This window comes from Sphaerodactylus townsendi, linkage group LG10 (assembly GCF_021028975.2).
Source record: "Sphaerodactylus townsendi isolate TG3544 linkage group LG10, MPM_Stown_v2.3, whole genome shotgun sequence".
Taxonomy (NCBI): Eukaryota; Metazoa; Chordata; class Lepidosauria; order Squamata; family Sphaerodactylidae; genus Sphaerodactylus; species Sphaerodactylus townsendi.
The window spans coordinates 80,466,711-80,481,041 of NC_059434.1; the positions used below are offsets into that span (position 1 = coordinate 80,466,711).

The 14,331-nt window shown below is 46.8% G+C and overlaps 1 protein-coding gene across 1 annotated transcript in view; it reads left to right on the forward strand.

The window, feature by feature from the left end:
• Nucleotides 1–12,624, forward strand: part of CNOT6L (CCR4-NOT transcription complex subunit 6 like) — a 59,065-nt gene extending 46,441 nt beyond the window's left edge. The window contains exons 8-12 of the mRNA XM_048509481.1: nt 43–197; nt 1,846–1,997; nt 6,183–6,410; nt 10,615–10,817; nt 11,943–12,624. Coding sequence (XP_048365438.1) covers nt 43–197; nt 1,846–1,997; nt 6,183–6,410; nt 10,615–10,817; nt 11,943–12,155 — 951 coding nt within the window. The 3' untranslated portion in view covers nt 12,156–12,624. The remainder of the gene's footprint in view (nt 1–42; nt 198–1,845; nt 1,998–6,182; nt 6,411–10,614; nt 10,818–11,942) is intronic.
• Nucleotides 12,625–14,331: the final 1,707 nt, after the last annotated feature.

Below are 14,331 nucleotides of genomic sequence, written 5' to 3' on the forward strand. Positions count from 1 at the left end.
TCAGCACAGTTTCCTCCAATGCCATGCTGTGTTTATTTCTAGGAAGTAGAAACCGAGCAATACTTCACCCTCTTTCTGCCAGCATTAAAAGAGCGTGGATATGATGGATTTTTTTCTCCAAAGTCACGTGCCAAAATCATGTCCGAGCAGGAACGGAAGCATGTGGACGGTTGTGCAATATTCTTCAAAACAGAAAAGTAAGGGAATTTTTCTGATACTTCATAAATCAGCATCTGTTTTTGAACTGATATGGAGATTATATGTGTATCTATACTCTTTTTCCACCGAAAGATCTAAGTAGAATTGTAACTTTACCCTCCACATGCTGGATCACCTTTGTTTTAGAATGCCCCGCCTGGGTCCTCGTGCGGTCCAGCATGTGGAGGGTAAAGTTACACTTAGATCTTTTGGTGGAAAAAGAGTATATCTATCCATCTTATCTATCTATCTATCTATCTATCTATCTATCTATCTATCTATCTATCTATCTATCTATCTATCTATCTATCTATCTATCTATCTATCTATCTATCTATCTATCTTCCATCTATCTATCTTCCATCTATCTATCTTCCATCCATCCATCCATCCATCCATCCATCCATCCATCCATCCATCCATCCATCCATCCATCCATCCATCCATCCATCCATCCATCCATCCATCCATCCATCCATCCATCCATCCATCCATCTGTAAATGCTGCCAAGTCACATCTTACTTATGGCAAGGCCTGGTGGGATTTTCAAGGCAGGAGATGTTCAGAGGTAGTTTGCCAGTGCCTCCACCTCACAACCCTGGACTTCCTCCCATCCAAATACTTACCAGGGTCAGCCCTGCTTAGCTTCCAAGATCTAACAAGCATAGGCTAGCAGGGGTCTGCAACCTGCGGCTCTCCAGATGTTAATGGACTACAAATCCCATCAGCCCTTGCCAGCATGGCTAATTGGCCATGTTGGCAGGGGCTGATGGGAATTGTAGTCCATGCACATCTGGAGAGCCGCAGGTTGCAGACCCCTGCTAGCCTGAACTATCCAGGTGTGTGTGTCTGGGTCTGTGTCTGTGTGTGGAGAGAGAGAGAGAGACACACACACACATATATATATATATATATATACACACGCACACCCTATATACACACATACACACAATATATATATTGTATATATACACACTCTCTCTATATATATATACACACACACTCACTATACACACACATTGTGTAAATATACAGTATGTGTATATACAAAATTTGTGAAAAACACCCAGTATTAGCAGAGAAGCGGTATTTTTAGATTACTGGCATTTTACTTCCCCTTCTCTAAATAGCAATTGTTTTAAACTTTTATGCACCAGCAATTAAAAGAAGGGCCACACCAGCTGGAGTAAAGAGGCGAACAGGAAGAACAGTGGTGTAGTGGGGAAGCAATTTTATTCCAGTATAATAATTATTTGCTAAAAAGCACACCCAAACAATAATAAATAAATAAAAATCTCTGATTGGCACAGGCCTTTTATTGCTCCTTAGGAATATTTTTTTAAACACAAATAAATAACCGGTCGAAATATCAGCCAAAAGCTAGTGACGAAGTTCCTGGCCCCAAGCAAGGGACCCCATGTGTTACACACAAGTTAACACTTAACGGGTTGTTTCTTTGTTGGAAGGCTTAAACCGAGTCAGTGGTGATTCAACCACTGTGGGGTTTGATCAGGCTCTTAGGCTTCCCACAAAACTTGTGTTGTGACTTCCTCCATGAGAAAGTGTTCGGTTGGACGGGGGACCATTTGTTAAAGGGAAAGGGGGGGTGTCTTGGGGGGCTGCTGACCCTGGTTCCTGTGTTCCAGGTTCACATTGGTGCAGAAGCACACAGTTGAGTTCAACCAAGTAGCGATGGCCAACTCAGAAGGATCGGAAGCTATGCTGAACAGAGTGATGACGAAGGACAACATTGGAGTGGCTGTCGTGTTAGAGGTGCACAAAGAACTGTTTGGAGTTGGTAAGTGCCCGCCAAAATCTGTGGAAACTGATAGGGAAAACTCTGCAGGGATCCAACCAGTATATTCATCGTTCTGATGTCATAATGTGACACGGAGCTGGTGTCATCCATGGCGACACTAGGCCTCTCCTTAGTAAACTCTGGCCCCACTCATGAGGCCGGGCATACGCTGGATTTGGTCTTCGGGTCGGGGGTGAATTTGGTCGTATCCTCTGTTAACAGAGTGCCATGGTCCGACCATTATGCCCTGAAGGTCCGGGTGGACTCGCCTCAACACCCCTGTCTAGGCGACGGGCTAATTTATGCCCGCCCGCGGAGACTTATGGATCCACTTGGTTTCCTGAATGCTCTGCGGGACCCTGAACCCGCCGGCACACTCGATGAGCAGGTGGAGGACTGGAATTCCCGGCTCTCCGATGCCATCGAGATTGTTGCCCCCCGGCGTCCTCTACGCCCCCGTTCTTGGCGCTCTCCATGGTATACAGAGGAGCTGCGCCATATGAAACGGGTGCTTAGACGTCTAGAGCGAGTGTGGAGGAAATCTCGTGACGAGGCTGCGCGAACATCTTATAGGACGTTTATGAAAGCCTATGAGGTGGTGACGAAGGAGGCGAAGAGGGTTTTCTTCTCCTCTTCTCTCGCATCCGCTAGCTCCCGCCCAGCACAATTATTTCGTATAATTCGGTCCTTAACCTCCCTGTCGGAGAGGTCCACAAATTCTCCATTGAATATTAGCTGTGAGGCTTTTATGAGCTTTGCCCGGATAAGGTTAGAGTAGCTCCGCCAGGACCTTCCCTCCGTTGACGACAATTGGTGAACTGGAGACTCCCTTGCTGTCTTCAGGCCCTTGTTTGGCCTAGTTTTCCCTGCTCTCCGAAGCCGCTGTTGACAGGACCTTAGCTGCTGTTAGATCTACTACCTGTCCTCTGGATCCGTGCCCGCAGGGCGGAGCTATGACCCCACCTGTTGAGTATCATCAATGGCTCCCTTGAGCAAGGAGTCTTCCCGGATGGGTTGAAGGAGGCAGTGGTCCACCCACTCTTAAAAAGACCATTGTTAGATCTGAGTGACCTGGCCAATTACGCCCCGTTTGAATCTTTTCGTTTCTGGGAAGGTAATTGAGAGAGTGGTGCTGGAGCAGCTTCAAGGCTTTCTGGATGGCGCATCGACTTTGACCCCTTCCAGTCCGGCTTCGTGCTGGGCATGGGGCGGAGACTGTTCGTCGCCCGTCACAGATACACTCCGTATTCAGCTTGACCGAGGCGGATCGGCGCTGCTGGTATTGTTAGATCTTACCGCAGCGTTTGACGTGGTCGATCATGACCTTTTGACCCACCGCCTGGCCGCCTCCGGGGTGCGGGGCACCGTCCTTCAGTGGATTGCCTCGTTTCTCCGGGGTCGAAGTCAGCAAGTGAGGTGTGGGGATCAGGCCTCCAGGAAGTGCCCACTTGACTGCGGTGTACCCCAGGGGGCCTTACTATCCCTGCTGCTATTTAATATCTATATGCGACCCCTTGCTCAACTGGTACGGAGTTTTGGGCTGACTTGTCACCAGTACGCTGATGACACTCAGCTCATTCTGTTGATGGAGGAAGCGGTCGCCGCCCCTGCGGCTCTCCAGCGTGTTTGGAGGCGGTTGCTGGTTGGTTGCGGCAGAGCAGGTTAAAACTGAACCCATCGAAGACGGAGATCCTTTGGCTTGGCCGCGGGGGGGAGGACAGGATTTTCCAGCCGCCGGTGTGGGAGGGGGTCACATTGGCGCCGACCCCCTCCGTGCGCAACCTGGGGGTCCACCTGGATTCCTCTCTTTCAGTGGAGACCCAGGTGGCCCATATAACCCGGGTTGTTTTGTTTCATCTCCACCAGGCCCGACGGTTGGCTCCTTTCCTCTCCCAGGTGGACCTAGCCACTGTGATCCATGCAACGGTCACCTCCAGGTTAGACTATTGTAACTTGCTCTATGCGGGCCTTCCCTTGCGTTTGATTCGGAGACTAAAACTGGTTCAGCATGCAGCAGCGCGGTTGCTCACAGGCAGCGCCAGTTATGATCATATTCAGCCTGTGCTACGCCAGCTGCAGTGGCTCCCAGTAGAGTTCCGAATCATTTTCAAGGTGCTGGTGCTGACCTTCAAGGCCTTACGCGGCCTGGGACCCTCGTATCTTCGAGACCGCATCACCCCATATGTCCCTGCACGGCCTCTCCGTTCTGTGGAGGCCAATTTATTAGTGGTCCCTGGCCCCTCAATGATGCGGCTGGCCTCCACACGGGCCAGGGCTTTTACGGCTTTGGCCCGGCCTGGTGGAACACTCTCCCTCCGGCTGTCAGGGCCCTGCGGGACCTCAATGAGTTCCGCAGGGCCTGTAAGACGGAGCTGTTCCGCCGGGCCTTGGGAGGGACCAGCCGCTGAATAAACCCCAGTTGGGCCCTTTACATCTGGGCCTGTCATCTTGGGACCTGTCCTCCTCCTCCGGGGAGAATTTTTTAAAAAATGGGGTTAGTCGGACGCCTCTATTATTATTGTTCTTATTGTTGTTACCGCTGTTTTAATGGTTTTAGTTATTTATTTGTATTAATATTGTATTCATACTGTACACCGCCCAGAGCCCTTCGGGGATGGGGCGGTATAAAAGTTTAAACAATAAATAAATAAATAAATAAATTATTCAGGGAGAATGTTTTTCCCCTGTTTCAGTCTTACCTCTTCTACATCATCTTCTGTATATTTGATGTTCTTAATTTATTCATTTATTCATTGTATGCCTCCTTCCCACCCAAATAAAGCACTTGTATGCTGCCTTTCCACGTTTCTAACAACCCGAGGTAGCAAACAATAAAGTGCTATCAAGTCACAGCTGACTTATGGAAACCTCTTTCAAGGCAGGTCCGAAGCAGAGATGGTTCCCCAGCAATATGCGCACGATAAACTGATCGCTTTGCTGGTTTACCCTGAATAAAATGATTCACCCCAAAAACAGCATTTAAAAGGTATATATAAAATATTTAACAGTACAGTAAAAACTTATAGTCATACAAACACAATGCGAACAGGGAGAGTGATGTAAGATTTTACTGGCGGTATATAGAAGAAGAAGAAGAGTTTGGATTTATATCCCCCCCTTTCTCTCCAGGAGACTCAAAGGGGCTTACAATCTCCTTGCCCTTCCCCCCTCACAACAAACACCCTGTGAGGTGGGTGGGGCTGAGAGAGCTCTGAGAAGCTGTGACTAGCCCAAGGTCACCCAGCTGGCGTGTGTGGGAGTGCACAGGCTAATCTGAATTCCCCAGATAAGCCTCCACAGCTCAGGCGGCAGAGCGGGGAATCAAACCCGGTTCCTCCAGATTAGATACACGAGCTCTTAACCTCCTACGCCACTGCTGCTCCTGATGAAACAAAAGGCTTCACCCAGTGGTGGAAGATCGTGACAGGAAAATTGACGTGTCTTCCTGGGGAAGGGGGTTTCAGAGTTGCAACCGAGAAGGCGCTTGTCACCTATGTAGCCTCAGATGTCCAGGGCTCCCATAAGCAAAGTTTCCAAAAATGACTGGAGTGGAGGGTAGCTTCATATGGGACCAAGCAAGGTATATGTTCCCCTAGCCATATAGGGCTTTAATAGTCAATGCTAGCACCTTGAATTGAGCCTGGAAGCAAATCAGAAGCAAGGAAATCTGGAACAAGCTTGGAGAGAGATGATCCTTGCGACCCACTCCAGTCAGTATTCCGGTTGCCGCATTTTGTTCCAGCTGTAGCTTCCAGACAGTCTTCAAGGGCAGCCCTACATAGAGCACTTTGCTGTAATCTAATCTAGATGTTATCAGGGCATGCATCACCCTAATAATGTTATCTACTATGGAAGAATGCATACCATCACTAACATTGCAAGCTGTTTAAGGTAATATCGTGATGGCATCTTTATGGAATAGCATCTCTGTGAGGGTTTTCCAACTTCCCTTAATTTCAGCTTCAAACAACCACCACTAGATCTGTTCCAGACGTAGGGGTTTGACTCCTTGCTTATGAAGGGGGTGGTGCAAACAAACCACAATGCCACGCAGCCCCAAACAGACCACGGGGGCTGGCAGTGCCTGTCCAGGAAAGGTAAATTTGTATTTGTTTTTCTGATGTGTCTGTCTGGTGGGGAACTGAGTTAACTTGGGGATTTTAACAGTTGCACCTTGCCTTCTAGGTATGAAGCCGCTTCACACAGTAGACAACCAGCTGTTTATTATAGCAAATGCCCATATGCATTGGGACCCTGAATTTTCAGATGTAAAACTTGTCCAGACCATGATGTTTGTCTCCGAATTGAAAAGTATCCTCGAGAAAGCCTCCGGCAGGCCTGGAAGCCCGACAGCAGATTTGAGCTCCATCCCTCTGGTGCTGTGTGCAGATCTGAACTCGCTGCCTGATTCAGGTATTTGGAAATGATTGCTTTGACTTTAAATTCAATGCACTGTTTTTATTAGTTAGAAATAACTACGTTTGGCTGTTCTTTCCACCAAGGTTTTAGATTGTGGGAAATGTTCTCTTTATGTGGTTTGCATCATAAAGGAGAGTTCAAGGTATTGTTTGACCTTTTAAGAAGTTTAATGATTTTAGGGTGTTGTGGGTTTTCCGGGTTGTATGGTCGCGTTCCTGGATCTCCGGGTTGTATGGCCTGCCTCTGTGGCTGGCATCTTCAGAGGATCTGCAGGCGAAACGTCAGGAGAAAATGCTACTGGAACAAGGCCATACAACTTGGAAAACCCACAACACTCCAGTGATTCTGGCCGTGAAAGCCTTAGACAATATATTTAATGATTTTGATAGTGTAAATTTGTTTGGCTTGAATAGCCATGAAGACTTTGATCTAGTCAAGACTCGGAAGCTAAGCAGGGTCAACCCAAGTTAGCACTAGGAGACTAGCAAGGGTCGCCAGGGCTGCTACACAGAGGAAGACAACCAAAACCCACCACTGCATGTCTCTTGCCTTGAAAACCTCAAGCGGGATTGCTATGCATTGGTTATATCTTGGCAGCATGTAATTATTACATTAAACTAGCATGCCCGGCCACGCATTGCTGTGGCTGAGTCTGGAGAAGTGGAAAAGGAAGAAAAGGGGAAGCGAACGGTTCGAACATGTGTCATTGCACAATGATTGCAAGGGAGGGGAGGGGCAAGGGGCCCCTCGCTCCCCTCCCTCTCTCCCGTTCCCTTGCATGGCAACCCTGCAGGTCCCTCCCTAACGTTCCTCTTCCTCTGCTAGGGTGGGTGGGCCATGTCCCGGTGGGCTGGTCCTGTCCCTTTCACTCCCTTCCCTTGCAGGCGAATTATCTAGCGTAAAACACGCTGGGAGGCATGAGGTACGTTGTGTTCAAATTTCAGAGCATTTGGTCAAGCAAACCCCTGGACCCTCCTTCACCTTCCCCTTCCTCCGCTAGGGTGGGTGGGCTATGTGCAGATAGCCCGCCCCATCCTTTTCACTCCATAAGGCAGTGGTTTTCAAGGAAGGCATGGTTGGTTCCCTTTGTATCAGAGGCCAGCAGATGGCGCTGTTGCGGAACAGAACTGTGGTTCCAACTGTCACAGGTGTGGCAGATTCACAATAACGGCCACAGTTGTGACATGTACACAACAGGAGGTGTGGAAACAGTATGGAAACCTGGCCCCACGTGAACGCGACGTTGTGTGAAAATTTCAAAGCAATCGGTCCAGTAGTTTGGGAGATTATCTGTCAGCAGAAAAACGAACTGATAGATTTTTATATATAGAGAGAAGATTTGTCAGGAAAGTGGTCAGAAAGGTAAGCGCATGTTAAGCCCCACCACATTTAAGCCCCCCCCCCACACACACACACCTGAAGCCCCCTCCCGCCCACAGCTTCTTTAGATAATGGAGCAGCTTTTAATGTATTTGTGGCAACTCTGTTTCTCTGAAAGGGGCATTTCTTTCTGGGTTGACTACAGTTTCTTGTTGATAGTAAAATGGACTACTTTGGCACAAGTTTTGGACAGAGTTGAATGCCACCCTGTTCAGAAAAGGGCTGTAGAAGTGCAGAGAGAATCACAGAAATGCAGTGTTGGTCTTGAGAATAGGATTATATTACTCGAGAGCCGTTAAAAAAGCTAACAAAGCACTTGGAGAAATCAAGATAAAATTATTTCTGCAGATTTTCTCTTCTGAGGGAGCGCAGCTTGTGATGTATATTGAGGAATGGGTAACTTTAATATCCAGGCTAGTCAATGAAGAAGTGTCTTGGGTCAAAATCAATTCAGAATCTAAATATTACAATGTCTTCAGGTATCATTCACAAGTTTTGCTAATGTGCTAGCAAACTTGCCTATGCCACATGATGAACATAAGAACATAAGAAAGAGCCTGCTGGATCAGACCAGAGTCCATCTAGTCCAGCACTCTGCTACTCGCAGTGGCCCACCAGGTGCCTTTGGGAGCTCACATGCAGGAGGTGAAAGCAATGGCCTGCTGCTTCTTCTGCTCCCAAGCACCTGGTCTGCTAAGACATTTGCAACCTCAGATGACTTACACTGCTTTTTAGGTAGATTTAGATGAAAATCCTATCATGTGTACTTGTGAGGGAGGGGCAAGTACTTAAAATTGCATTTATTGGCATGTGTGAAATTGGTCTTGGGTCCAGATTGTGTGTGTCATTTGGGAAGCAGATTCAAAGCTGAGATACATTTAGATTATGTCCTCTAGAGATGGGTTTGATGATAATTCAGAATGCTTCGTAGCTGGAATTAGAGATTTAGTCTCAAGTTCACCTTCTGTCTGACTTCTCTCCATTAACCTTAAATGTAACTATTGAACATCTATGTTCATCTGTTCTTCATTGTCTAGCTGTTGCTGGCAAAGGCTGGGGTTTCCTGTTTAAATTAAGTCTTCCTGCAAAAAAAAATAGTGGAAAATTTAGCAGAGGCAAAGGTTTCACGAACAGCTAGAAGCAGACATTCCCTGTGTTTTTAATATATATGTATTCTTGATGTTTAAAAAGGGAAGAATTGTACATAATTTGGCATTTTGATAATGCACTTTTTTTGGTCATCTGCTGTTAGCAGTGGCGTAGGAGGTTAGGAGCTTGTGTATCTAATCTGGAGGAACCAGGTTTGATTCCCAACTCTGCCGCCTGAGCTGTGGAGGCTTATCTGGGGAATTCAGATTAGCCTGTACACTCCCACACATGCCAGCTGGGTGACCTTGGGCTAGTCACAGCTTCTCGGAGCTCCCTCCCCATAAGGGTGTTTGTTGTGAGGGGGGAAGGGCAAGGAGATTGTCAGCCCCTTTGAGTCTCCTGCAGGAGAGAAAGGGGGGATATAAATCCAAACTCTTCTTTTTCTTCTTAAAGACTGTCTTTTTGTGAAAAAGGACACAGTACAATAGTTTCAGGAGGGTAGCTTGTGTTGATTGGCAGTAGAAGAACAAAATCTGAGTTGTGTAGCACCATCAAGACGAACAAGATTTCCGGGGTATAAACTTTCAAGAGTCGAGTCTCCCTTCATCAGCATTGCAGCCTTACAGCTAAACCCTTGGCGTGTGTTGGATCGCAGCCTTACAGTTTGGTTCTAAGCATGCCCAGATGTTCTGATGACCTATGGGGAGAGAGTCAAGTCTCATATTCCTGAGGCCTTGGGATTGCCTGAAAGAGCAAACTGGACTCTAGCGATGTGCTCTAAACAGAGGGGGAAAGTGTGGTGGTGGTGTGGGGGGGAGTAAAGACACAGTGTCAGCATGTTCTCTCTTCAGCACTGGGATAATATACCGAAGCGCTGCTTCGGTATATTTCTGCATGTAGCCAAGAGATTGGTAAATTACATTGTGTATCCACCCATTAAGCAAATAATCATAGGGGGTGTAAGCTCAGCCAACGGTTCTTAAAAACCTCTAGGGATGGGTCCAGCCATAATAACTATTTGGTAAATGTTTACATAACCTGTGATAAAGAAACAAATGGTTGTTGAAGGCTTTCACAGCCGGATTCAGCTGGTTGTTGGGCACAGTGTGGAACAGACTTCTCTCTGTGATACACCTCTGGAGATGCCAGCCACAGATGCAGGTGAAACATTAGGAACAAGATCTACCAGACCACGGCCACACAGCCCAGAAAACCCACCACAACCAAACAAATAGTTGTTGTTAACTGCAGTATTGGAGTTGTTAATCTGTGGACCTAAGTTCTGAGAAAACTTGAGTTTCCCTTCACCTAAATGTGCGCACCATCCAGACTGGCTCATACTAAACAAACGGAACTTCCTTTGCAAATGCAAATGCCTTGACAGTCCAGGTGCTCGGGAGCAACAGCCGCAGAAGGCCATTGCTTTCACATCCTGCATGTGAGCTCCCAAAGGCACCTGGTGGGCCACTGCGAGTAGCAGAGAGCTGAACTAGATGGACTCTGGTCTGATCCAGCTGGCTTGTTCTTATGTTCTTATGTTCCTTGTAAAGAATCCGCATTGGTCTGTCCTGCTCAGTATTTTCTACTTTTGTGTAGTTCTGCATGATCCCAGGACAAGGTGTTTCCTGTTCCCTGAGGTTCTTTACCCAGGAATGCTGGAGATTAAACTTGGGACCGCCTTCTCCATACACTGTAGTGATGATTGGCTTTCTATTCTTGAAAACAACAGGTGTTGTGGAATATTTAAGCAATGGGATAGTAGCTGACAACCACAAGGACTTCAAAGAGTTGCGATACAACGAATGTCTCATGAACTTCAGCGGCAATGGGAAGAATGTGGCTCCGGAAGGGAGGATCACGCACGGTTTCCAGCTCAAGAGCGCCTATGAAAACAACTTGATGCCTTATACAAATTACACCTTTGATTTCAAAGTAAGTATTGATTGGGTGGAGGCCGTCCCAGTCTACCGCTTTAACTGAAGAGCCAGCGTGGTGCAGTGGGGTTAAGAGCGGTGGACTCTAAGTTGGAGAACCAGGTTTGTTTCTCCACTCCTCCACATGAAGCCTGCTGGGTGACCTTGGGCTAGTCACAGTTCTTTGGAACTTTCTCAGCGCCACCTATCTCACAAGGTGTGTGTCATGGGAGAGGAAGGGAAGGAGTTTGTAAGCATCCTTGAGTTGCCTGACAGGAGTGAAAGGTTGGAGGTAAATCAAAACTCCTCTTTTTCTGAAATAAAGTTTTGGACACAATACACGTCTAATAAACAATGTCCTAGGATTACAGAACTGGGAAACAGTGCAAACAAACAAAATAAAATCTGTCTAAGACATAAACAAACCATAAACACTTCCCCTTTTATAAGTAACTACAAGGGTAGGTGGGACCACGGGACTTTCTGCTTCCTGCTGTGTTTTCACAAGAGGAACAAATGCAGTTTATCTATTTAAAAGTGTACAAAATAGATGCATCATGCTCTTCAAATTCTTGAAAAGGTTGTCACACCGAAAAGGTCAAAGACTTGGAGGGGGGTTAACTCAAGGTAAGACTAGGGCAGGGGCCTGCAACCTGTGGCTCTCCAGAGGTTCATGGACTACAATTCCCATCACCCCCTGCCAGCATGGCCAATTGGCTTAAGATACAAGAGGTTAGGTTTTGATTGGACATAAGGAGAAACTTCATAAGGGTTAGAGCAGTTTGAAAACCAGTTACTTTGGGGGAATGCAGTTTTCCCTCGGGGGGGGGGATTTTTGGCCATGCTGGCAGGGGCTGATGGGATTTGTAGTCCATGAACATCTGGAGAGACGCAGGTTGCAGACCCCTGGACTAGTCACAGTTCTTCGGAACTCTCTCAGCCCCACCTACCTCTTAAGGTGTTTATTGTGGGGAGCCACCTTGAATCTCCTTACAGGAGAGAAAGGTGGGATATAAATCCAAAGCTCCTCTTTCTTCTTCTTAAGACCCCTTCAGGTTGCAGGATTGTCTAACTGCGATGCTTGGTGTGCTAATTTGCTGGCTTGTTTTTATCTGAAACCAGTTCCTGTCTTTCCTTCCTCCAGGGTGTGATTGACTACATTTTTTATTCCAATAACCACATGAACGTGCTGGGTGTCCTGGGGCCGCTGGACCCTCAGTGGCTCGTGGAGAACAACATCAGCGGGTGCCCCCACCCTCACATCCCTTCCGACCACTTCTCACTGTTGACACAGCTCGAGCTCCACCCGCCCTTCCTGCCTCCGATCAACGGCATCCACTTGCCTACCAGGAGGTAGTGCAGTCCTGCCCCGCCCCCCGCCGGAGGGCCGGAACCTGTTCACTTGTTTTATGGACCTGTACAGTTGTAAATCAAAGTATGTAGGAGTGAAGTATGGCAAACATTTTAAAAAGCTGCTGCTTCAAGCTCCTTTCATTATGTGTTTTGATGATACGACTTTTGCACATTTTTGGGTGCACATTGGTACCATTTGGCACTAGGGCTGGAACCAAAGTTGTTGTTTGTTCCCTTTCCGGGTTTTTTTTTTGTTTTTAAGAGATCTCTCTGTCTATATATCTATATATTTTAAACTGGCAGGCTTTTATTTGTTTCATAGGGAAGCTGCCTTTATAAATGGACAAATCAGCCGGGAAGATTTGCAGATACATATACATCCGCAGCGAATGCTTTTTTTACTCCCCCCTCAGACTCCAGCGAAAACGAGTCGTCCCTCCTTCTCCCAAACGTCCCTTTTTATTTTGCTTTTTTCAAAAAAAAAGCCCCCAGAGATAGTTTAGTACCATTGACGTATGGGTCTTTCTGGGAAAGATTTATAGTAAGAAATGCCGTCATTGGAGCACTTGATAACTTGCAAAAATCATATGGCCTGCTATCCCCTCACCTCCAAAATGTCAGCTAAATTTGAGAATCCGAAAGTGACGTTAGACCTAAACAGTGCTTTGCCCTAGGGAAGGGAGAAATGTGCATCTTTCCTGCGGGCTTCATACAAGGCAAATCTACCAGTGCCTGCTCTTGTGTAGAAGCTCCATTCCGTTTGCATCTTGTACAGACCCCATCAAAATAAGTGGCACAAAGCAGAAGGAGTTTTTGCACCTGTGAAACTATCATGTCATGTTCCATGTATGTTGCTGACTCGCTTGGTTCGTTGTAGAAGTTGCAATAACTGACAATTGATGGGGGGGAAGCTTCGGCTTAACTAACTTCTGGATTGCAACCATACCTTCTCCCCACACCTAGGGAACATGGTGGTAGAATATCACTTGTAAAAACTTTGGGGGGAAAATTGCATTATTTTTGTTTTAAGGAATCGGACTGCTTTTTGAGAGGCCTAGCTGGGGGGAAAAAAAGAGAAAACTGATGGATCACTGAAGGGAAAGAATCTGCCTAGTACCGTGGTGGCGAACCTTTGGCACTCCAGATGTTATGGACTACAATTCCCATCAGCCCCTGCCAGCATGGCCTATTGGCAGGGGCTGATGGGAATTGTAGTCAATAACATCTGGAGTGCCAAAGGTTCACCACCACTGGCCTAGTAGGACAGGAGAGAGACGTTTTGGCTGCGGACCATGGCAAGAGGGTGCCGGAATGCACTGAAAACCAGTGGCCAGAATTATTTGTGGGTTATAGTTCACAATCTGCAGGTTCCTTTTTTGCTTCTAAATCCCAGTGCCCCCCCCTTTCCTCTCCACACTTTTTGGAATTGTTCAGCGTGGAGGGGAAGAGACAGGCGCTGGAAACCTTTTGGCTTCTGGCTCCTCCTTGCCTGAGAAGCTGCTTTTCTAGGTGCGTTTGCCCCCCCTTTCTACGACCACATGCAAATGAGTAAGCAGTAGCCACGATCCTTCCTCAGATGTCTTTTTCCTGACCCTAGTCGCCAAATAAACCATCTCATGCTTTTAACAATCATTTTATTTCTGTTTTCTATCCAGGTTGATTTTTTTTCTTTTCTTCTCAAAAAACCTGCTGGTTCATTCCCAACTGTTAATTTCTCTTTAAGATGTGTTGGAAATCTTCTTCTTTTTTCATGCTCCAGGTAGTCATTTCGAAAGCAATTGTGCCTCAGGAGAGAGAGCAGAAAAATCATAATGCCGTCTTTTTCGTTTGTTTGTCTTTTGGGACTGGGGGAGGCTGTGACTGCAAACTGCCGAAGGGGGCTGATTAGCAACCTCTTGTTTATTTCAGTGGGACGGGGGGGGGGGGGTTTCCTGGACAGCCCACTCAGATGGACAGAGGATGCTGAGGTTGGAGCCCCTTTGTGGAGAAAACCCCTTACTCTGCACTTCAGACTGCAAAAGAAAAGGCACAGTCCCCCAAAGTTGTGTCTGTTTAAGTTTTTCCTGTATTCTGCTTCTTTGCTGCTATATTAAGAGACCTTGAGCTTATATTTTAAACTTTTCATGCACTTTACTGTTTCTAGTCTCAAAAAAATGTGATATTTTTAAATAAACGAGAGA